Source organism: Vidua macroura, chromosome 39, assembly GCF_024509145.1.
Source record: "Vidua macroura isolate BioBank_ID:100142 chromosome 39, ASM2450914v1, whole genome shotgun sequence".
Classification (NCBI taxonomy): domain Eukaryota; kingdom Metazoa; phylum Chordata; class Aves; order Passeriformes; family Viduidae; genus Vidua; species Vidua macroura.
In genome coordinates this window covers 546764-568220 of record NC_071609.1, presented here as the reverse complement: position 1 = coordinate 568220, position 21457 = coordinate 546764, and the positions used below count along the sequence as shown (strand labels likewise).

The window sequence follows — 21457 nt, the reverse complement described above, 5'->3', positions numbered from 1 at the left end:
GAGGGACCCCCGAGGACTGAGGAACCCCAAGGACTGAGGGACCCCCGAGGCTTGAGGAACCCCTGAGGCCTGAGGGACCCCCCGAGGCCTGAGGAACCCCAAGGACTGAGGGGACCCCCAAGGCCTGAGGAACCTCTGAGGCCTGAGGGACCCCTGAGGCTTGAGAGACCCTCGAGGACTGAGGGACCCCCGAGGCTTGAGAGACCCCCGATGCCTGGGGGACCCTGGAGGACTGAATGACCCCTGAGGCTTGAGGGACCCCCAAGGCTTGAAGGACCCTCGAGGCCTGAGGGACCCCCAAGGGACCCCCCCGGGCTCAGCTTTGGGTGTGCTGAGCCCCCCGCACCTCCGCAGGGGCTCAGCGATTCCCACAGCACGGGCGACAGTGGGGTGAGTCCCCCGCGGGGGGGGGGGGGGACAGGGGCCCCCCCCACACCCCCTATCCACAGCCCCCTTTCCCCCCCAGTGCTTGTGTTTATTTATTGGAGCTCTCAATAAAGCGGGGCAGGGTCTCCATGCGCTGAGGGGGGTTTATTCCTTGTGCCACCCGAGCCCCGTCAGGTGTTGGGGTCCCCCTCGGGCTGGAAGGCGTCCTCGCGCCACAGCGTCACCTGGCCCTGCGTGGCCACCAGCAGGCAGGGCAGGCGCGGGTGGAAGGGCCAGCGACTGCACCACGCCCTGGCCCACGGGCAGGCTGAGCGCCAGCGAACCCTGAGGGGACACCGGGGTGGGTCAGGGAGGCTCGGGAGTGGTCCCCAAACCCCCCCCCCCCACACACACACCCCCCACCCGGGACCCTCCCTCACCCTCCACCAGGTCCCAGAAGTAGACGTGGCCCGTCCTCGGAGGCGCAGCCCACGTGCGTGTCCAGCTCGTTCAGGACGCAGTCCAGCCTGTACGTGGTGCTGCGGTGACCCGTGTACCTGGGGAGGGGACAGGGGCTGAGACGGGGGTCCCCCCAAAAACCCCCCCCTCAGGAGAGCGTAGGGACTGGGCGGGGCTGGGGGGCTCCTACTCGCCCCAGCAGCCTCCCCAGTGTCCTTGTCCAGCAGCCGCAGCGTGGGAGTCCAGGCTGGCGGCCAGCACGCACTGCCCGTCCTTGCTGAAGCACACGCTGGTGATGGGGCCTGGGGGCACACGGGGGGAGTTTGGGGGGTCCCCACCGAGGACCCCCCCCCCAAGTTTTGGGAGCCCTCCAGCAGGCCCTCACTCACTGCCGATGTAGTCGGAGCAGAGCTGCCCTACTCGGAGGTCGTAGCGCCGAACCCGCCCGTCCACGGAGCTGCGGGGAGAGGGGAAGGAGATTTAGGGGGGTCCCCCCCGACAAATCCTGGGGGTGCCCCGGTGCTGGGGGCAGGGGGGGCTCGTCGCTCACCCCGTGAGGATCTCGTGGGCCGAGAGCTTCACGCTGGAGATGCCGTCCTTGGCCTCGTCCAGCACCTGGATGGGGTCAGGGCGGCGGGGAGCGGCAGTCCCAGCACCGCCACCGTGGAGTCGATGGAGCCTGGGGGAAATGGGGGGGGGGGGTTCAGGGGGAAAAACAGGGGGATCAGGGTGGGAAAAGGGGGTGCGGGGGTGTCTCGGGGCTCGCAGGGTGCCCCCCCAAACCACTCCCTCACCGGACACAATGACAGTGGCTTCCTCGTTGAACTGGACACAGTTTACCTTCTGCGGGAGAAGCGGGCAATCAGGACCTCGATTCCCAAATCCCCCTCCCCAAAATCCCACCCCCAAACCCTCAACTCCCCCCACGCCGGCCCCCTCCTCACCCCGGCGTGTCCCCCGGTACTTGCGGACCACCTGCCCGGTGGTCACGTCCCAGAGCGCCACGGCCTTGTCGGCGCCGCCGGAGCAGATCTGGCTGTTGTCGAAGGATCTGCGGGGTGGGGGGTCCCGTGAGCGCGGCGGGGGGGTTCCCTGCGGTGGGGAGGGGTCCCTGAAGCCCCTCCTTACCCCGCGGCGTCCAGCACCTCGTAGCCGTGGCCCTGGTAGGTGCGCAGGGCCGTGCCCTTGTGCGGGTTCCAGAGCTTCAGCGTCTTGTCACTGCCCGCACGTCAGGCAGTAATTGCCGTCCGCTGCCGGGGTGGGACGGCCGTGATGCTCGGGATCCTCTGCCCCGGACACGGGAGGATCCCCGGCACCTCCTCTCCCCAGACACGGGGCGACCCCCCGGCACCCCCTGCCCGGTACACGGGGGCATCCCCGGGACTCCCTGCCCGGGACTCGGAGGGATCCCCCGGGATCCTCTGCCCCAGAACACGGGGGGATCCCCAGCACCCTCTGCCCGGGACACGGGGGAATCCCCGGGAACCCCCTCTCCCAGACACGAGGCGACCCCCGGCACCCCCTGCCCGGTACACGGAGGGGATCCCCGGGACCCCCCTGCCCCAGGACTCGGAGGGATCCCCGGGACCCTCTGCCCATGGACACGGGGGGATCCCCAGGGACCCCCTGCCCGGTACACGGAGGGATCCCCGGGTCCACCTTGCCCCGTACACGGGGGGATCCCCGGTACCCCCTGCCCGTAACACGGGGGGATCCCCGGGACCCCCTGCCCGGGACACGGGGGGATCCCCAGGACCCCTTGCCCGGTACACGGAGGGATCCCCGGGACCCCCTGTCCTGGACACGGGGGGGATCCCCGGGACCCCCCTGCCCGGTACACCGGAGGGATCCCCGGGACCCCCCTGCCCGGGACACGGGGGGAATCCCCGGGGACCCCCTGCCCGGTACACGTGGGGATCCCCGGGACCCCCTGCCCGTGACACGGAAGGATCCCCGGGGACCCCCACACCGGCACTGCCCGCCCGGTTCCCAACCTCCATCCCCGGGTCCTGCTCCTCTTCCCCCGCCCCGTTTCCCCCCGGGAGTATCCCCGGTCCGCCGCGCTGTCGCCGGTCTCACCGTTGAAGCGGGCGGCCCCGCACCGCTCCCTGCCCGCACTGCAGGGTCTGCACCCGCTGCCGGGGCAGCTCGGGGCCGGGCGGGCCCGCGGCTTCGGGAACGCCATGGCGAGACCGGAGCCGGCACCGGGGGGCGGAACCGGGGGCGGAACCGGGGCCGGCACCGGGGGCCGGGCTCCTTCCGGCGGCGGCGGCGGAAGAGGCGGCGGGGCCATGGCGGACCCGCGGAGACCCGGCAAAGTGGCCAGGTGGGACCGGGAGAGGAGGGGACGGGCAGAACCGGGGAGAGAGCGGCGGCACCCGCGGGAGTCCTGGTGCCCCGGCCCGCCTGACGGATCGGATCCCCCCCTTCCCCCCGGCCAGGTACAAGCCCCCCGCCACCGAGACCAACCCGGCGCTGGAAGATCCGACCCCGGACTACATGAACCTGCTGGGGATGGTGTTCAGCATGTGCGGGCCTCATGCTCAAGGTGGGGCCACGGGGGGCACCGGGGGTCGGCACCGGGATGAGCCCCGGGATCGGCCGGGATGGGCTCCGGGAGCGGCCCCGGTGACTTTTTCTGAGGGGAATTCGGGGGAGGGAGGATCAGACAAATCCCCTAAGCGGGGACTCGGAGCCATCCCCGGGGGTCTCTGGGCTCTCCTGCCCATCCCGGGGGTCCTCATGCCCCATCCCCGTGGGGTGGGGGGGGGATCTCACCGGGCTGTCCCCCAGCTCAAGTGGTGCGCCTGGATCGCCGTGTACTGCCTCCTTCATCAGCTTCGCCAACTCGCGCAGCTCCGAGGACACCAAGCAGATGATGAGCAGCTTCATGTGAGTGGGGGTCCTGGCTGTGAGGGGGGGGGGGTCCCGGGACCGCCTTCGGGGGGGTCTCTGATACCTCTGTGTGTGCGTGTGTGTGTGTCCCTGCCAGGCTCTCCATCTCGGCCGTGGTCATGTCCTACCTGCAGAACCCCCAGCCCATGTCCCCCGGCCGTGGTGACGGGGGACTGGGGAGGGGGGGTCTTCGTGGGGGCAATAAAAAAATGTGGGGGGGGGGGTCCTGGGCACTGCTGTGGTTCTTTTGTACCTGAAACAGGGGTACGGGGGAGCCCCCTCCCCGGGAGAGGGAGGAACGGGGATGGGGAGTCTTGGGGGGCTTCAAGGGGGAGCCGGGAGGGGTTTGAGGGGCTCTGAGGGGGCTCGGAGGGTCTGAGGGGGTCTTGGGTGGTCTGAGGGTCTGAGGGGGCCTCGGAGGGTCTGAGGGGGCTTGGGTGGTCTGAGGGGCTCTGAGGGGTCCCAGAGGGTCTGAGGGGCTCCGAGAGGACTCTGAGGGGTCTTGGGTGGTCTGAGGGGCTCGGAGGGGGGCTCGGAGGCTCAAAGGGGGCTCTGAGGGACTTTGAGCCGGCTCCGAGGGGACTCTGAGCGGCTCTGAGCAGGCTCTGAGGGGATTCGGGAGGTCTGGGGGGCTCTGAGGGACTCTGAGCAGGCTCTGAGGGGATTCGGGAGGTCCTGGGGGGCTCTGAGGGACTCTGAGCAGGCCTCTGAGGGGATTCGGGAGGTCTGGGGGGCTCTGAGGGGACTCTGAGCAGGCTCTGAGGGGATTTGGAGGGGCTCTGAGCAGGCTCTGAGGGGATTCGGGAGGTCTGGGGGGCTCTGATGGGACTCTGAGCAGGCTCTGAGGGGATTCGGGAGGTCTGAGGAGGCTCGGAGGGGCTCTGAGGGAGCTCTGAGGGGCCTCTGAGCAGGTTCTGACAGGATTCGGGTGTTCTGAGGGGACTCTGAGGGGCTCTGAGGGGATTCGGGTGTTCTGAGGGGCCTCTGAGCAGGTTCTGACAGGATTCGGGTGTTCTGAGGGGCTCTGAGCAGGCTCTGAGGGCGTTCTGAGGGGACTCTGAGGGGCTCTGAGCAGGCTCTGAGGGCGTTCTGAGGGGCTCTGAGCAGGCTCTGAAGGAATTCGGGTGTTCTGAGGGGGCTCTGAGGGGATTCGGGTGTTTTGAGGGGCTCTGAGGGGATTCGGGCGTTCTGAGGGGATTCGGGCGTTCTGAGGGGATTTCGGGGCGTTCTGAGGGGCTCTGAGCAGGCTCTGAGGGCATTCTGAGGGGCTCTGAGCAGGCTCTGAGGGGATTCGGGGTGCTCTGAGGGGCTCTGAGCAGGCTCTGAGGGCGTTCTGAGGGGACTCTGAGGGGCTCTGAGGGGATTTCGGGCGTTCTGAGGGGACTCTGAGGGGCTCTGAGGGGATTCGGGTGTTCTGAGGGGCTCTGAGGGGATTCGGGCATTCTGAGGGGCTCTGAGCAGGCTCTGAGGGCGTTCTGAGGGGCTCTGAGCAGGCTCTGAGTGGATTCGGGTGCTCTGAGGGGCTCTGAGCAGGCTGTGAGTGGATTCGGGTGCTCTGAGGGGCTCTGAGCAGGCTCTGAGGGCGTCCCTGAGGGGACTCTGAGGGGCTCTGAGCAGGCTCTGAAGGGATTCGGGTGTTCTGAGGGGGCTCTGAGGGGATTCGGGTGTTCTGAGGGGCTCTGAGGGGATTTGGGCGTTCTGAGGGGCTCTGAGGGGTTCGGGTGTTCTGAGGGGCTCTGCGAGTCTCTGAGGGAGCGCTGAGGGGGGCTGGATGTGGGCGGGGCCTCGGGAGCCGCCGCTGCCCATTGGCCGCTGCTCGTTTTCCCGCCCTTGCAAACGCCCCTCCCGGAGAGCTGTCAATCACGGCCGCTCCTGCCTCCTCATTGGCTGCCGTCCGTCGTTCCGGTAATTCCCAATTAAAATTCCTAATTAAATGCCTTATCTCCAATGGGATCCGTGCCCATTCCTGGGGATCCGTGCCCATTCCCAATCTCCAATGGAATCTGTGCCTATTCCTGGGATCTGTGCCCATTCCCAATCTCCAGTGGGATCCGTGGCCCATTCCCGGGATCCGTGCCCATTCCTGGGATCTGTGCCCATTCCCGGGATCCGTGCCCCATTCCCAATCTCCAATGGGATCTGTGCCCCATTCCCAATCTCCAGTGGGATCCGTGCCCATTCCCAGGATCCCTGCCTATTCCTGGGATCTGTGCCCATTCCCGGGATCTGTGCCAATTCCCGGGATCTGTGCCCATTCCCAATCTCCAGTGGGATCCGTGCCCATTCCCGGGATCTGTGCCCATTCCTGGGATTATCCCCAAGCCTTCAGGACTATCCCAAATCCACCATCCCCTCTGGATCATCCCAACTTCTCCATCTTTTCTCTCTTTTCTTCTTTTCCATCCTCTTTTCCATCAATTTTTTCCCCCCTTTTCCATCCTATTTTCCTCTTTTCCATCCATTTTCCCCTTTTTCCATCCATTTCCCCCCTTTTCCCATCCTCTTTTCCATCTATTTTTTCCCCTTTTCCATCCTCTTTTCCCCTTTTCCATCTTCTTTTTCCCACCCTTTTCCATCAATTTTCCCCCTTTTCCATCCTCTTTTCCCCTTTTCCATCCATTTTTCCCCCCTTTTCTGCCTCTTCCTCTTTGGGAAAAAAAAAAACAAGGAAAATATCAGAGAAACCCTGAGAGTGAGAAATTAAAATAATAATTAAAAAAAAAAATTAAAAACCCTGGGGGGTGGGGGGGAAGTCATCAACTCCCACCAAAGGCCGGAAAGATTTTTTATTTTTTTTATTTGCCGTTGAAATAAAGATGGAATTTGGCCCCCAAAAATTTCCCCCCCAAAAAAAAAAAAAAAAAAAAAACAGAAAATCCCAAGGCAGAGCAGCTCCATGCGCCATGAATCCGACGGAATTCCAGAAGAACCAAGCAGAAGGAGGAAGAGGAGGGGAGAAAAATTGGGAGGAAAAATTGGGAGGGGAAAAAAAAATTTAAAAAAAAATCCAGTGAGCTGGGAAAAAAAAAAGGGGGGGAAATAAAGGGAGGAAAAAAAGGGATTAAAAAAAAAAAAATGGGAAAAAAGATTAAAAAAAAAGAGAGGAAATGAAACTTAGGCACGAAATAATGAGAACAAAGCAGAATTTGAGTTTAGGACACGCCGAGAATTTCCTCCTCGTCGCTGCGTCCCTCCGGAATTCCACGGACCGTAAAGGGGGAAGCGTGGAAGCGTAGAAAAAAAACCAAAAAAAAAGAAAAAGCTGGGAATTCTCTCCGTCTCTCTCTCCCCTTGGGGAGCGTCCATCAGAGCTCCCCGGCCGTGTCGACGACGTGGAAGAGCGTGACGTTGTAGACGACCTGGTGGCCGTTATTCCAGGTGTAGAGCACCCTCTCGCGCGGGTTGTAGTCCAGCATGGAGATGTGGGAGTACTGATTGTGGAACGGGATATCCGTGTACTCGTAGCTGGAAGTGTTCGTGCGGTAGGCGAAGTAAATCTTGGCGCCCGCCAGGTGGGAGTTGGTGACGTAGAGGATCCCGCAGATCATGAAGGACTCGCCCGCGCTCCGCTTGGGGTAGCCCGTATCCCAACTCCGCAGCACTTCCAGCGTCTGCGGGTCCAAGCGGCTCACCACGATGTTCCCGGCGTTCTGGTTGGTGGTGTAGACGGCCCAGAGCCCGCTCTCGTCCCACCATGAAGTCGATGTCGGAAAAGCCGCCCCAGGAGTAGGGGAAGGTGTTTGTTGTAGCCGGCGCCGGCGAGGCTGCGCTGGACCCAGGACGCTGCGGGATCGGAAGTGGTAGCGGACGGCGACGTTGCTCTGTCTGGCCGGAGACGAAGTCGGTGAGGCTGCGGAATTCCAGCAGCGCGGCGGCCTTTGTAGTAGCCGTCCATGTACCACACCTGGAGGGGAGAAAGCGGGGTTAAGGCGGGAGAAAAAGGGTTAAAATGGGAGAAAATGGGTGGAAATGGGGTTAAAATGGGGAGGAAAGTGGGAGAAAATGGGAGAAAATGGGGTGAAAATGGGGGTTAAAATGGGAGAAAGTGGGGAGAAGAATGGGGGTTATAAACAAGAGGAAAAAGGGGTTTAAAATGGGAGAAAATGGGAGAAAATGGGGTTAAAATGGGAGAAATGGATGAAAATGGGAGAAATGGGGTTAAAATAGGAGAAACTGGGAGAAATTGGGTTAAAACGGGAGAAAATGGGGTTAAAACAAGAGAAAAGGGGGTTAAAATGGGGTGAAAATGGGAGAAAATGGGGTGAAATGGATAATAACGGGAGAAAGTGGGAGAAAAAAGGTGAAAATGGGGTTAAAATGGGAGAAAAAGGGTGAAAATCCCAAATCCAAGACCTGAGGACCCAAATCCCAAATCCAAGATCTGAGGACCCAAATCCCAAATCCAAGATCTGAGGACCCAAATCCCAAATCCAAGATCTGAAGACCCCACAAAGTTTTGGGGGATGTTAAGGTAGATTTTGGGAGGGATTTTCGATTCCCTTCCACGTCCCAAATCCATGGATTTTCACCAGAAAACTGCTGGGATTTTGCCCAAATCCCCCTCAAATCCCAAATCCAAGATCTGAGGAGCCAAATCCCAAATTCAAGATCTGAGGACCCAAATCCCCAATCCAAGATGTGAGGACCCAAATCCCAAATCCACGATCCAAGATCTGAGGACCCAAATCCCAAGTTCAAATCTGAGGACCCAAATCCCAAATCCAAGATCTGAGGACCCAAATCCCAAATCCAAGATCTGAGGCCCCAAATCCCAAATCCCAAATCTGAGGACCCAAATCCCAAATACAAGACCTGAGGACCCAAATCCCAAATCCAAGATCTGAGGACCCAAATCCCAAGTCCCAAAATCTGAGGACCCCAAATCCCAAATCCAAGATCTGAGGACCCAAATCCAAGATCTGAGGCCCCAATCCCAAATCCCAAATCTGAGGACCCAAATCCCAAATCCAAGATCTGAGGCCCCAAATCCCAAATCCAAGATCTGAGGACCCAAATCCCAAATCCAAGATTTGAGGACCCCACAAAGTTTTGGGGGACGTTACGGGAGATTTTGGGGTGAATTTTCGATTCCCTTCCACGTCCCAAATCCATGGATTTTTCAGGGATCGCCGTGCCGAAAAGCGCCGGGATTGTCCCCAAATCCGCCCAGATCCAGGAGATTTTTTGGGAAAATCCCATTTTTTTGTTGTTTTTTTTTGGGGTGGTTCTCACCCGGCTGTCGGCGCTGGGCGTCATCGTGTCGGTCATCCAGGATCCGAAGCGCGATCCCGAGGCGCGGATGGTGATGGGATTGCTGACCCCCGGTCAGCTTTCCGCAGCCTGGGAAAATCGGGGGGGAAAAAAAGGAAAATCGGGAGTTTGGAAAAGAGGGGGAAAATTCAGGGAATTGGAAAATTGGGGGGGAACGGGGATTTGGAAAAATGGGAATTAGGGGAAAGTCAGGGAATTGGAAAATTGGGAAAAATAGGAATTAGGGGGAAATCAGGGAATAGGAAAATTTGGGGGAACGGGGATTTGGAAAAATGGGAATTATGGGAAAATCAGGGAATTGGAAAACTGGGAAAAAATGGGGATTACGGGAAAAATCAGGGAATAGGAAAATAGGGGAAAAATGGGAATTAGGGGGAAATCAGGGATTTGGAAAAATGGGAATTATGGGGAAAATCAGGGATTTGGAAGATTGGGGGGAATGGGGATTTGGAAAAATGGGAATTACGGGAAAATTGGGGATTTTGAAAATGGGAATTAGGAGAAAAATCAGGGAATTGGAAAATTGGGGGGAAATGGGAATTAGGGGGAAATCAGGGATTTGGATAAATGGGAATTACGGGGAAAATCAGGGAATTGGAAAACTGGGGGAAAATGGGATTTGGATTTTAGGAGGGATTTTGAGAAGATCTTTGAGATTTCCAGGGCGATTTTTTGTGGTTTTGCGCCGATTTCCGCCGCGGGTTTTTTTTTCAGATTTGAGCCAAAATTGACGATTTCTAAGGGGATTTTTTTACCCAGTTTCTGCAGGCAGTTTGGGGGGGATCTGAGGAGGATTTTGGATTTTAGGGTGGATTTTAGGGTGGATTTTAGGAGGGATTTTAGGAGGGATTTTAGGAGGGATTTTGAGAAGATTTTTGAGATTTCCAGGGCGATTTTTTTGTGTTTTTGTGTGGATTTCAGAGAGGATTTTTGCGCCGATTTCCGCCGCGGGTTTTTTTTTCAGATTTGAGCCAAAATTGACGATTTCTAACGGGATTTTTTTACCCAGTTCCTGCAGGCAGTTTGGGGGGGATTTGCAGAAGATTTTGGATTTCAGGAGGGATTTTGAGAAGATTTTGACATTTCCAGGGCGATTTTTTTGTGTTTTTGTGCCGATTTCGAGAGGATTTTTGCGCCGATTTCCGCCGCGGGTTTTTTTTCAGATTTGAGCCAAAATTGACGATTTTTAGCGGGATTTTTTTACCCAGTTTCTGCAGGCAGTTTGGGGGGGATTTGTGGAAGATTTTGGATTTTAGGGTGGATTTTAGGGGGGATTTTAGGAGGGATTTTAGGAGGGATTTTTGAGAAGATTTTTGAGATTTCCAGGGCGATTTTTTTGTGGTTTTGTGCCGATTTCCAAGAGGATTTTTGCGCCGATTTCCGCCACGGGTTTTTTTTCAGATTTGAGCCAAAATTGACGATTCTAAGGGGATTTTTTTACCCAGTTTCTGCAGGCAGTTTGGGGGAGATTTGAGGAAGATTTTGGATTTTAGGAGGGATGGATTTTGAGAAGATCTTTGAGATTGCCAGGGCGATTTTTTTGTGGTTTTGCGCCGATTTCCGCCGCGGGTTTTTTTTTCAGATTTGAGCCAAAATTGACGATTTCTAGCGGGATTTTTTTACCCAGTTTCTGCAGGCAGGCGTGCAGCCGCGCCTCCAGCAGCAGCACGCGCTGCTGCAGCTCCTCGTAGTCGTAGGCTCCCATCTCCTCCTGGATTGCCAGGAGAATTCCGGAAAGGTTCCGCACCTCGTCCTTGAGGTGCACGATGAGCCGCGAGTCCGCCTTGTACTGCTCCAGCACGGGCAGCAGCGGCAGCAGCTCCCGCATCTTTTCCTTCAGATCCTGCGGGGGAAAATTGGGAAAAATCAGCACCAAAATCCTGGAATCGTCCTTGGATCCTGCAGGAAAAAAATGGGGAAAATTAATCCCAAAATTCCAGGATTTGCCTTGATCCTGTAGGAAAAAAATGGGGAAAATCAATCCCAAAATTCCAGAATTCGACTTTATTGTTCCTTCAGATCTTGTGGGAAAAAATTGGGAAAAATCAATCCCAAAATTCCAGGATTTGCCTTTAGATCCTGTAGGAAAAAATTGGGAAAATCAGCCCAAAAATCCTGGGATTCGCCTTGGATCCGGCGGGAAAAAATTGGGAAAATTCAATCCCAAAAATCCTGGGATTCGATTTGGATCCTGTAGGAAAAAGTGGAAAAATCAGCCCCAAAATTCCAGGATTTGCCTTTGGATCCTGCGGGGAAAAAATTGGGAAAAATCAGCCCCAAAATTCCAGGATTTGCCTTTGGATCCTGTAGGAAAAAATTGGGAAAAATCAGCCCCAAAATTCCAGGATTTGTGTTGGATCCTGCAGGAAAAATTTGGGGAAAATCAGCCCCAAAATTCCAGGATTTGCCTTTGGATCCTGCAGGAAAATTGGGGAAAATCAATCCCAAAATCCTGGGATTTGTCTTTGGATCCTGTAGGAAAAAACTGGGAAAATCGATCCCAAAATTCAGAATTCGACTTTATTGTTCCTTCAGATCTTGGGGGAAAAATTGGGGAAAAATCAGCCCCAAAATTCCAGGATTTCCCTTGGATCCTGTAGGAAAAAATTGGGAAAAATCAGCCCCAAAATTCCAGGATTTGCCTTTGGATCCTGTAGGAAAAAATTGTGGAAAATCGATCCCAAAATACAGAATAAGTCACGGAAAAATATGGAAAAAATCAGGGAAAATACGGAATAAGTCAAGGAAAATATGGAATAAATCAGGGGAAAATATTAAATAAATGAGGGAAAAAATAGGGAATAAATCAGGGAAAATTACAGAATAAATGAGGAAAAAATAGGGAATAAATCAGGGAATATTACGGAATAAATCAGGAAAAATAGGGAATAAATGAGGAAAAAATAGGGAATAAATGAGGAAAAAATAGGAATAAATCAGGAAAAAAATAGGGAATAAATCTGGGAAAATTACGGAATAAGTCAGGAAAACATAGGGAATAAATGAGGAAAAAATAGGGAATAAATCAGGGGAAATTACGGACTAAATGAGGAAAAATAGGGAATAATTCAGGGGAAAATTGGGAATAAATCTGGGAAAATTACAGAATAAATCAGGAAAAAATACGTAATAAATGAGGAAAAAATAGGGAATAAATGAGGAAAATTACAGAATAAATCAGGGGGAAATACGGACTAAATCAGGAAAAATAGGGAATAAATGAGGGCAAAATAGGGAATAAATGTGGGAAAAATAGGGAATAAATCAGGGAAAATTACAGAATAAATGAGGAAAAAATAGGGAATAAATGAGGAAAAAATAGGGAATAAATGAGGGAAAAATTCAGAATAAATCAGAGGAAGAAAGGGAATAAATCAGGAAAAAGTTACAGAATAAATGAGGGAAAAATTCAGATTAAATCAGGGGAAAAAAAAGGACTAAATGAGGAAAAAATAGGGATAAATCAGGGAAAAAATTGGGAATAAATCAGGAAAAAATAGGGAATAAATTAGGAAAAAATAGGGAATAAATCAGGAAAACATAGGGAATAAATGAGGGAAAAATAGGGAATAAATCAGAGAAAAACTGGGAATAAATGAGGAAAAAATACGGAATACATGAGGGAAAAATAGGGAATAAATCAGAGAAAAACTGGGAATAAATCAGGAAAAAATAGGGAATAAATGAGGGAAAAATTCAGATTAAATCGGGGAAAGAAGGGAATAAATGCGGAAAAAATAGGGAATAAATCAGGGGAAAAAAGGGAATAAATGCGGAAAAAATAGGGAATAAATCAGGAAAAAATAGGGAATAAATCAGGAAAAAATAGGGAATAAATCAGAGAAAAACTGGGAATAAATCAGGAAAAAATACGGAATAATTGAGGAAAAATAAGGAATAAATCGGGGGGGGGGAAAGCGGCGGAAATTGGGGGTTTTGGGGGCAGGAGAAGCGGGAATTGCTCGCCTGGAAGCCGCGGGCGTTGAGGCCGCGCGCGCCCTCGGCGGCGGCGCGCAGCCGCTGCTCCAGGCCGCGCAGCAGCGCCTCGGTGTCGCGCACGTACTGCAGGTCGCGGAAAGTGCGCAGCTCCAGCAGCTCCATGGACTGCGAGATGTTCTGCACCTGCGGCCGGCAGCGAGGCGTTAATTGGGGTCATTAGCGGGGTCGTTAGTGGGGGGAATAATGGGAATGAATGGGGTTAATAGTGGGAATGAATGGGGGTGATCGTGGGAATGAATGGGGGAAATTGTGGGAATGAATGGGGGAAATTGTGGGAATGAATGGGGGTAATAATGGGAATGAATGGGGTTAATAGTGGGAATGAATGGGGAAATTGTGGGAATGAATGGGGGTAATAATGGGAATGAATGGGGTTAATAGTGGGAATGAATGGGGGTGATCGTGGGAATGAATGGGGGAAATTGTGGGAATGAATGGGGGTAATAATGGGAATTTATGGGGTTAATAGCGGGAATGAATGGGGGTGATCGTGGGAATGAATGGGGGTAATGAATGGGGGTAAGCGTGGGAATTAATGGGGTTAATAGTGGGAATTAATGGGGGTAATCAGGGTCATTAGTGGGGGGAGTCAGGGTAATGAATGGGGGTAATGAATGGGGGTAATGAATGGGGGTAAGCGTGGGAATTAATGGGGTTAATAGTGGGAATGAATGGGATTAATCAGGGTAATTAATGGGGGTAAGCGTGGGAATTAATGGGTTAATCAGGGTAATTAGTGGGGTTCATAGCGGGAATTAATGGGGTTAATCAGGGTAATTAGTGGGGGGAATCAGGGTAATTAGTCGGGTAATAATGGGAATTAATGGGGTTAATAGCGGGAATTAATGGGGGTAATAATGGGAATTAATGGGGGTAATAGTGGGAATTACTGGGGGTGATCGTGGGAATGAATGGGGGAAATTGTGGGAATGAATGGGGGTAATGAATGGGGGTGATCGTGGGAATTAATGGGGGAAATCACGGTAATTAATGGGGTTAATCAGGGTAATTAGTGGGGGCAGTCAGGGTAATGAATGGGTGTAATCGTGGGAATTAATGGGGTTAATAGCGGGAATTAATGGGGGTAATAATGGGAATTAATGGGGGTAATGGTGGGAATGAATGGGGGTGATCGTGGGAATGAATGGGGGTAATGAATGGGGGTAATCGTGGGAATTAATGGGGTTAATAGCGGGAATTAATGGGGGTGATCGTGGGAATGAATGGGGGAAATCACGGTAATTAGTGAGGGTAATAGTGGGAATTAATGGGGTTAATAATAGGAATTAATGGGGGTAATGAATGGGGGTAAGCGTGGGAATTAATGGGGTTAATCAGGGTAATTAATGCGGTAAATCGTGGTAATTAATGGGGTAATCGTGGGAATTAATGGGGGTAATTATGGGAATTAATGGGGTTAATCATGGTAATTAGTGCAGGGAGTCAGGATAATTAGTGGCGGTAATCATCGGAATTAATGGGGTTAATCAGGGTCATTAGCGGGCTTAATTGTGGTAATTAATGGGGTTCATCAAGGGAATTAATGGGGTTAATCAGGGTAATTAATGGGGTAAATCGTGGTAATTAATGGGGTTAATCAGGGTAATTAATGGGGTTAACCCTCATCCCTGGAATCCCTCGGGAATTTTCACCCCAATCCCAAATCCCCACATTCCCAACCCCAATTAACGCCTTGTTTACCCAAATGAATTAATTAATTACCGCTTAATTCCCGATAATTTGGGAAATCCTGACCTTTTCCAGGAGCTGCCAGAGCTGAAATCCCACTGGATTTTCATCCCTGGGAATCCCAGAAATCCCAAAAAATTTGGAGGAAAAATCGGGAATTTTCTTGGCATGGGGACAAAATTTGGGATTTTGGGGCTTTTGGGGATTTTTGGGGGATTTTTGGGAATTTGGGCTCTCATCCTTGGGAATCCCACTGGGATTTTGGCTCTGGAAATCCCAGAAATCCCCAAAAAATGGAGGAAAAAATGGGGAATTTCCCAGGATGGGAGCAAAATTTGGGATTTTGGGCTTTTGAAATTTGGGGATTTTTGGGATTTTTGGGATTTTTAGGATTTTTATCTCTGGAATCTCTCAGGAATTTTCACCCCAATCCCAAATCCCCGCACTCCCAACCCCAATTAACCCTTTCATCCCCCGCACAAATGAACTCCTTAAGAAACCCCCCAGCAATTAAGGCGTTCCCGGCCGTTAATGAGCGGTTAATTAGGGATAATTGGGCAATTCCCGACCTTGCCCAGGAGCTGCCGGAGCTGGAATCCCACTGGGAGTTTTGGCTCTGGAAATCCCAGAAATCCCCCAAAAATGGAGGAAAAAATGGGGAATTTCCCGGGAATTGATCAAAATTTGGGATTTTGGGCTGTTGAAATTTTGGGATTTTGGGGATTTTTGAGATTTTTTGTGATTTTGGGGTTTTTTAGGATTTTCATCCTTGGGAATCCCAGTGGGATTTTTGGCTCTGGAAATCCCAGAAATCCCCCAAAAATGGAGGAAAAAATGAGGAATTTCTCAGGAATGGGAGCAAAATTTGGGATTTTGGGGCTCTGGGGATTTTGGGGATTTTTGGGGATTTTTGGGCTCCTCATCCTTGGGAATCCCACTGGGATTTTTGGCTCTGGAAATCCCAGAAATCCCCCCAAAAATGGAGGAAAAAATGGGGAGTTTCCCAGGAATGGGGGCAAAATTTGGGATTTTGGGGATTGAAATTTGGGGATTTGGGGGATTTTTGAGATTTTTTGTGATTTTGGGGTTTTTTAGGATTTTCATCCTTGGGAATCCCAGTGGGATTTTTGGCTCTGGAAATCCCGGAAATCCCAAAAAAATGGAGGAAAAAATGGGGAATTTCCCAGGGATGGGAGCAAAATTTGGGATTTTGGGGCTCTTAGGATTTTTGGGGATTTTTGGGATTTTTGAGCTCCTCATCCTTGGGAATCCCACAGGGATTTTTGGCTCTGGAAATCCCAGAAATCCCCCCAAAAATGGAGGAAAAAATGGGGAATTTTCCAGGAATGGGGGCAAAATTTGGGATTTGGGGATGTTGAAATTTTGGGGATTTTTGGGGGATTTTTGGGAATTTTGGGCTCCTCATCCTTGGGAATCCCACTGGGATTTTTATCTCTGGAAATCCCAGAAATCCCCCCAAAAATGGAGGAAAAATTGGGGAATTTCTCAGGGATGGGAGCAAAATTTGGGATTTTGGGCTGTTGAAATTTGGGGATTTTGGGGATTTTTGAGATTCTTGAGATTTTGGGGATTTTGGGGGATTTTGGGGGATTTTGGGATTTTTCAGATTTTTGGGATTTTGGGGATTTTTGGACTCCTTCATCCCTGGAATCTCTCAGGAATTTTCACCCCAATGAACTCCTTAAGAAACCCCCCAGCAATTAAGGCGTTCCCGGCCGTTAATGAGCGGTTAATTAGGGATAATTGGGCAATTCCCGACCTTGCCCAGGAGCTGCCGGAGCTGGAATCCCACTGGGAGTTTTGGCTCTGGAAATCCCCGAAATCCCCAAAAAATGGAGGAAAAATCGGGAATTTCTCAGGAATGGGAGCAAAATTTGGGATTTTGGGCTGTTGAAATTTTGGGATTTTGGGGATTTTTGAGATTTTTTGTGATTTTGGGGTTTTTTAGGATTTTCATCCTTGGGAATCCCAGTGGGATTTTTGGCTCTGGAAATCCCAGAAATCCCCCAAAAATGGAGGAAAAAATGAGGAATTTCTCAGGAATGGGAGCAAAATTTGGGATTTTGGGGCTCTGGGGATTTTGGGGATTTTTGGGGATTTTTGGGCTCCTCATCCTTGGGAATCCCACTGGGATTTTTGCTCTGGAAATCCCAGAAATCCCCCCAAAAATGGAGGAAAAAATGGGGAGTTTCCCAGGAATGGGGGCAAAATTTGGGATTTTGGGGATTGAAATTTGGGGATTTGGGGGATTTTTGAGATTTTTTGTGATTTTGGGGTTTTTTAGGATTTTCATCCTTGGGAATCCCAGTGGGATTTTTGGCTCTGGAAATCCCGGAAATCCCAAAAAAATGGAGGAAAAAATGGGGAATTTCCCAGGGATGGGAGCAAAATTTGGGATTTTGGGGCTCTTAGGATTTTTGGGGATTTTTGGGATTTTGAGCTCCTCATCCTTGGGAATCCCACAGGGATTTTTGGCTCTGGAAATCCCAGAAATCCCCCCAAAAATGGAGGAAAAAATGGGGAATTTTCCAGGAATGGGGGCAAAATTTGGGATTTGGGGATGTTGAAATTTTGGGGATTTTTGGGGGATTTTTGGGAATTTTGGGCTCCTCATCCTTGGGAATCCCACTGGGATTTTTATCTCTGGAAATCCCAGAAATCCCCCCAAAAATGGAGGAAAAATTGGGGAATTTCTCAGGGATGGGAGCAAAATTTGGGATTTTGGGCTGTTGAAATTTGGGGATTTTGGGGATTTTTGAGATTCTTGAGATTTTGGGGATTTTGGGGGATTTTGGGGGATTTTGGGATTTTTCAGATTTTTGGGATTTTGGGGATTTTTGGACTCCTTCATCCCTGGAATCTCTCAGGAATTTTCACCCCAATGAACTCCTTAAGAAACCCCCCAGCAATTAAGGCGTTCCCGGCCGTTAATGAGCGGTTAATTAGGGATAATTGGGCAATTCCCGACCTTGCCCAGGAGCTGCCGGAGCTGGAATCCCACTGGGAGTTTTGGCTCTGGAAATCCCCGAAATCCCCAAAAAATGGAGGAAAAATCGGGAATTTCTCAGGAATGGGAGCAAAATTTGGGATTTTGGGCTGTTGAAATTTTGGGATTTTGGGGATTTTTGAGATTTTTTGTGATTTTGGGGTTTTTAGGATTTTCATCCTTGGGAATCCCACTGGGATTTTTGGCTCTGGAAATCCCGGAAATCCCAAAAAAATGGAGGAAAAAATGGGGAATTTCCCAGGAATGGGGGCAAAATTTGGGATTTTTGGGTTTTGGGGGTGTTGAAATTTTTGGGATTTTGGGGATTTTTGGGGATTTTTTGGGATTTTGGGGGATTTTTGGGCTCCTCATCCCTGGACTCTTTCAGGAATTTTCACCCAAATCCCCAATTAACCCTTTCAGCCCCCGCACAAATGAACTCCTTAAGAAACCCCCCAGCAATTAAGGCGTTCCCGGCCGTTAATGAGCGGTTAATTAGGGATAATTGGGCAATTCCCGACCTTGCCCAGGAGCTGCCGGAGCTGGAGGCTGCGCCCGTCCCGGGAGCACGAGCCCTGCACCGGGATCACGGCCGTGCACAAACATTTCCCGTCCGGAGCTTGGGCCGAGGTGAAAACCTGCCAGCCCTCGTCGGGGCTCTGGAAAAGCGTCTGGAAAATTCCGCGAGGAGGAGTTAGTAAAAAAAAAACAAAAAACAAAACAAACAAAGAAACCCCAACCCTCCCCAAAAAAAACCAAAAAACAAAAAAACAAAAAAAAACAAAAAAAAAACCAAAGAAACGCAAAGAAACCCCAACCCCCCCCCAAAAAAAAAAAAAAAAAACAACAAAAAAAACCAAAGAAACCCAACCCCCCCCCAAAAAAAAACCAAAAACCAAAAAACAAAAACAAAAAAAAAAACAAAAAAAAAACAAAAACAAAGAAACGCAAAGAAACCCCAAACCCCCCCCAAAAAAACAAAACAAAACAAAACAAACAAACAAACAAAAAAAAAACCAAAAAAAACCCAAAGAAACCCAAACCCCCGCAAAAAACCCCCCCCAAAAAAAAAAAAAAAAAAAACCCAAAAAAAAAAACAACAAAAAAAAAAACAAAAAAAAACCAAAAAAAAACCCAAAACCAACAAAAAAAAACCCAAACCCCCCCCCCAAAAAAAAAAAAAAACCGAAAAATCAAAAAAAAACCAAAAAACCCCAAAAAACCCAAAAACCCCCAAAAACAACCCCGAAAAACCCCGAAAAATAAAAAAAAAACCAAAAAAACCCCCAAAAAACTAGAAAAAAAAAACCAAAAAAAAACGCAAAAACCCAAAAAAAACACAAAAAAACCCCCGAAAAAAACCCAAAAAAACCCAAAAAAAACAAAAAAAAAAAACAAAAAAAACCCCAAAAATCCCCAAAAAACAAAAAAAAAAAAAACCTAAAAAACCCAAAAAAAATCCCCCAAAACCAAAAAAATCCCCCAAAAAACCCCCAAAAAACCAAAAAAATCCCAAAAAACCCCGGAAAAAAACCAAACCCTCCCCCAAAAAAACCCAAAAACCCCAAAAAACCCCAGCAGGGTCCCGAAATTCCCACATCCCAAAAAAATCCCCAGCCCGAAATTCACTTTATTCCCATTTTTTGGCTCTTTTCACTTCCTCTCCTCCTATTTTCCCCCTTTTTTTTCCCTCCTTTTTCCCACTTTTTCCCCCTTTTTTCCCCATTTTCCTTCTTTTTCCCTCTTTTTCCCCATATTCCCCCTTTTTCCTCATTTTCCTTCTTTTCCCCCTGTTTTTCTTCCATTTCCTCTGGTTTTCCCCTCCTTTCCCCCATTTTTCCCCCTTTTTCCACTTTTTCCCTAATTTCCCTTTTTCCCCCTCATTTTTCCCTCTTTTCCCCCATTTTTTCTTCAATTTTCCCCATTTTTCCGCTCCTTTCCTCTATTTTTCCCATTTTTCCCTCATTTCCCTCCATTTATCCTTCTTTTCCTTCTTTTTTCTTCCATTTCCTCTCTTTTTTCCCCCTCCTTTTCCCCATTTCCCCCCTATTTTTCCCACTTTTCCCCGTTTTTTCCCAATTTTCCCTCTTTTCCCCAATTTTTCCTTATTTTCCTCCTGTTTTCTACGATTTCCCCTCTTTTTTCCCTCTTTTTTTCCTCTTTTTTCCCCTTTTTTCCCCATTTTTCCCACCTTTTCCCTATTTTCCCTTTTCCCCCCTCATTTTTCCTCCTCTCCCCCCTTTATTCTTCAATTTCCCCCCTTTTTCCCCCATTTCCCCATTTTTTTCTTCCATTTCCCCTCTTTTTTCCCCTCTTTTTTCCCCATTTTTCCCCTATTTTTCCCACTTTTCCCCCCGTTTTTCCCACTTTTCCCTCTTTTCCCAATTTTTTCCTTATTTTCCTCCTTTTTTCTACGATTTCCCCCTCTTTTTTTCCCTCTTTTTTTCCCCTCTTTTTTCCCACTTTTTCCCTATTTTCCCTTTTTCCCCTCATTTTTCCTTCTTTTCCCTCTTTTTTTCTCCCATTTTCCTCTTTTTTCCCCTCCTTTCCTCCCTCTTTTATCCTCATTTCCTCCCTTTTTTCCCCTTTTTTCCCATTTTTTCCCCTTTTTTCCCCATTTTTCCCCATTTCCCCCCTTTTTCCCATTTTCCCCCATTTTTCCCCCATTCACTGGCAGATGACGTCACCACCGCGCTGACGTCACGCTCCACAATTTAAAAAATATTGAAAAAAAAAGGAAAATCCCTCCAGAATTCCCCCAAAAATCCGGGATAAACTCCCCAAAAAAAAAAACCCCAAAAAAAATCGGGATAAACCTCAGGAATTGCCCCAAAAATCGCCAAATTTTCCACCAAAAAAAAAAAAGAAAAATCCGAAAATAAAAAAAAAAAAAAAAAACGGGAGCAGCCGCAGCCCCTCCCCCACCCTCCGGAGCCGCCGGGAATCCTTAATTAGGGAGCGTTAATGAATAATTAATGAGGGAGCCGTGATGAATAATTCATGAGAGGGGGTGGGGATTGGGGATTTTTGAGGGAAAAATGGGGAAAATGGGAAAAATGGGAATTTTTCAGGATTTTGGGATTTGGGGGAAAAAATTGGGAATTTCCAGGGAATTTGGGATTTTGGGGAAAAAAGGGGGAAATTTCCAGTGATTTTGGGGGAAAAAATGGGAATTTCCAGGGAATTGGGATTTTGGGGGAATTTCTCAGGGATTTTGGGGAAAAAAAATGGGAATTTTTCAGGGATTTGGGATTTTGGGGGTTAAAACCAGGGAATTTCTGGGGATTTTTTGGGGGAAAGAAGGGGGAATTTCCTGGGAATTTGGGATTTTGGGGAAAAAATTGGGAATTTCCTGGGAATTTGGGATTTTGGGGGGGGGGAAACAGGGAATTTCCAAGGATTTGGGGGGAAAAAGGGGGAATTTTTCAGGGAATTTGGGATTTTTTTGGGGAAAAATGGGAATTTCCTGGGAATTTGGGATTTTGGAGGAATTTCCCAGAGATTTTGGGGGAAAAGGGGGAATTTTTCAGGGAATTTGGATTTTTTTGGGGAAAAAAGGGGAATTTCCGGGGATTTTTGGGATTTTTGGGGGAATTTCCCAGAGATTTGGGGAAAAAAAATGAGAATTTCCAGGGAATTTGGGATTTTGGGGGAATTTCCCAGAGATTTTTGGGGGGGAAAGGGGGAATTTCCCAGGGATTTGGATTTTGGGGGAAAAAAAGGGGGAATTTTCCAGGGATTTTGGGGGGGGAAGAGGGAATTTTTCAGGGA

General features: G+C 50.2%; 4 protein-coding genes across 4 annotated transcripts in view; 1 reads left to right on the top strand and 3 right to left on the bottom strand.

Moving 5' to 3' along the window:
* Positions 1–516: 516 nt before the first annotated feature.
* Positions 517–3010, bottom strand: WDR83 (WD repeat domain 83). Its single transcript, XM_054002342.1, is given in 17 exon segments — positions 517–656; positions 658–711; positions 790–837; positions 839–926; positions 1021–1061; positions 1063–1127; positions 1215–1282; positions 1376–1461; positions 1463–1483; positions 1485–1504; positions 1620–1668; positions 1753–1876; positions 1954–2048; positions 2050–2075; positions 2905–2920; positions 2922–2987; positions 2990–3010. Coding segments are annotated over 17 exon segments (987 nt in total). The 3' UTR covers positions 517–557.
* Positions 3011–3038: 28 nt separating this feature from the next.
* WDR83OS (WD repeat domain 83 opposite strand) lies at positions 3039–3977 on the top strand. The gene is given in 6 exon segments (XM_054002355.1): positions 3039–3151; positions 3267–3357; positions 3359–3373; positions 3619–3651; positions 3653–3717; positions 3818–3977. Coding segments are annotated over 6 exon segments (399 nt in total). The 5' UTR covers positions 3039–3116.
* Positions 3978–6792: 2815 nt separating this feature from the next.
* OLFM2 (olfactomedin 2) lies at positions 6793–18339 on the bottom strand. The gene is given in 11 exon segments (XM_054002324.1): positions 6793–7409; positions 7411–7461; positions 7463–7495; positions 7497–7545; positions 7547–7587; positions 7589–7624; positions 8953–9042; positions 9044–9060; positions 10615–10834; positions 12958–13113; positions 18208–18339. Coding segments are annotated over 10 exon segments (1056 nt in total). The 5' UTR covers positions 13093–13113; positions 18208–18339; the 3' UTR covers positions 6793–7025.
* A 2014-nt stretch (positions 18340–20353) lies between these two features.
* The window catches only part of CHCHD5 (coiled-coil-helix-coiled-coil-helix domain containing 5), a 4192-nt gene continuing 3088 nt past the window's right edge, over positions 20354–21457 (bottom strand). Inside the window, 1 exon segment of the mRNA XM_054002354.1 lies at positions 20354–20380. Within this exon segment, the coding sequence (XP_053858329.1) occupies positions 20354–20380 (27 nt within the window).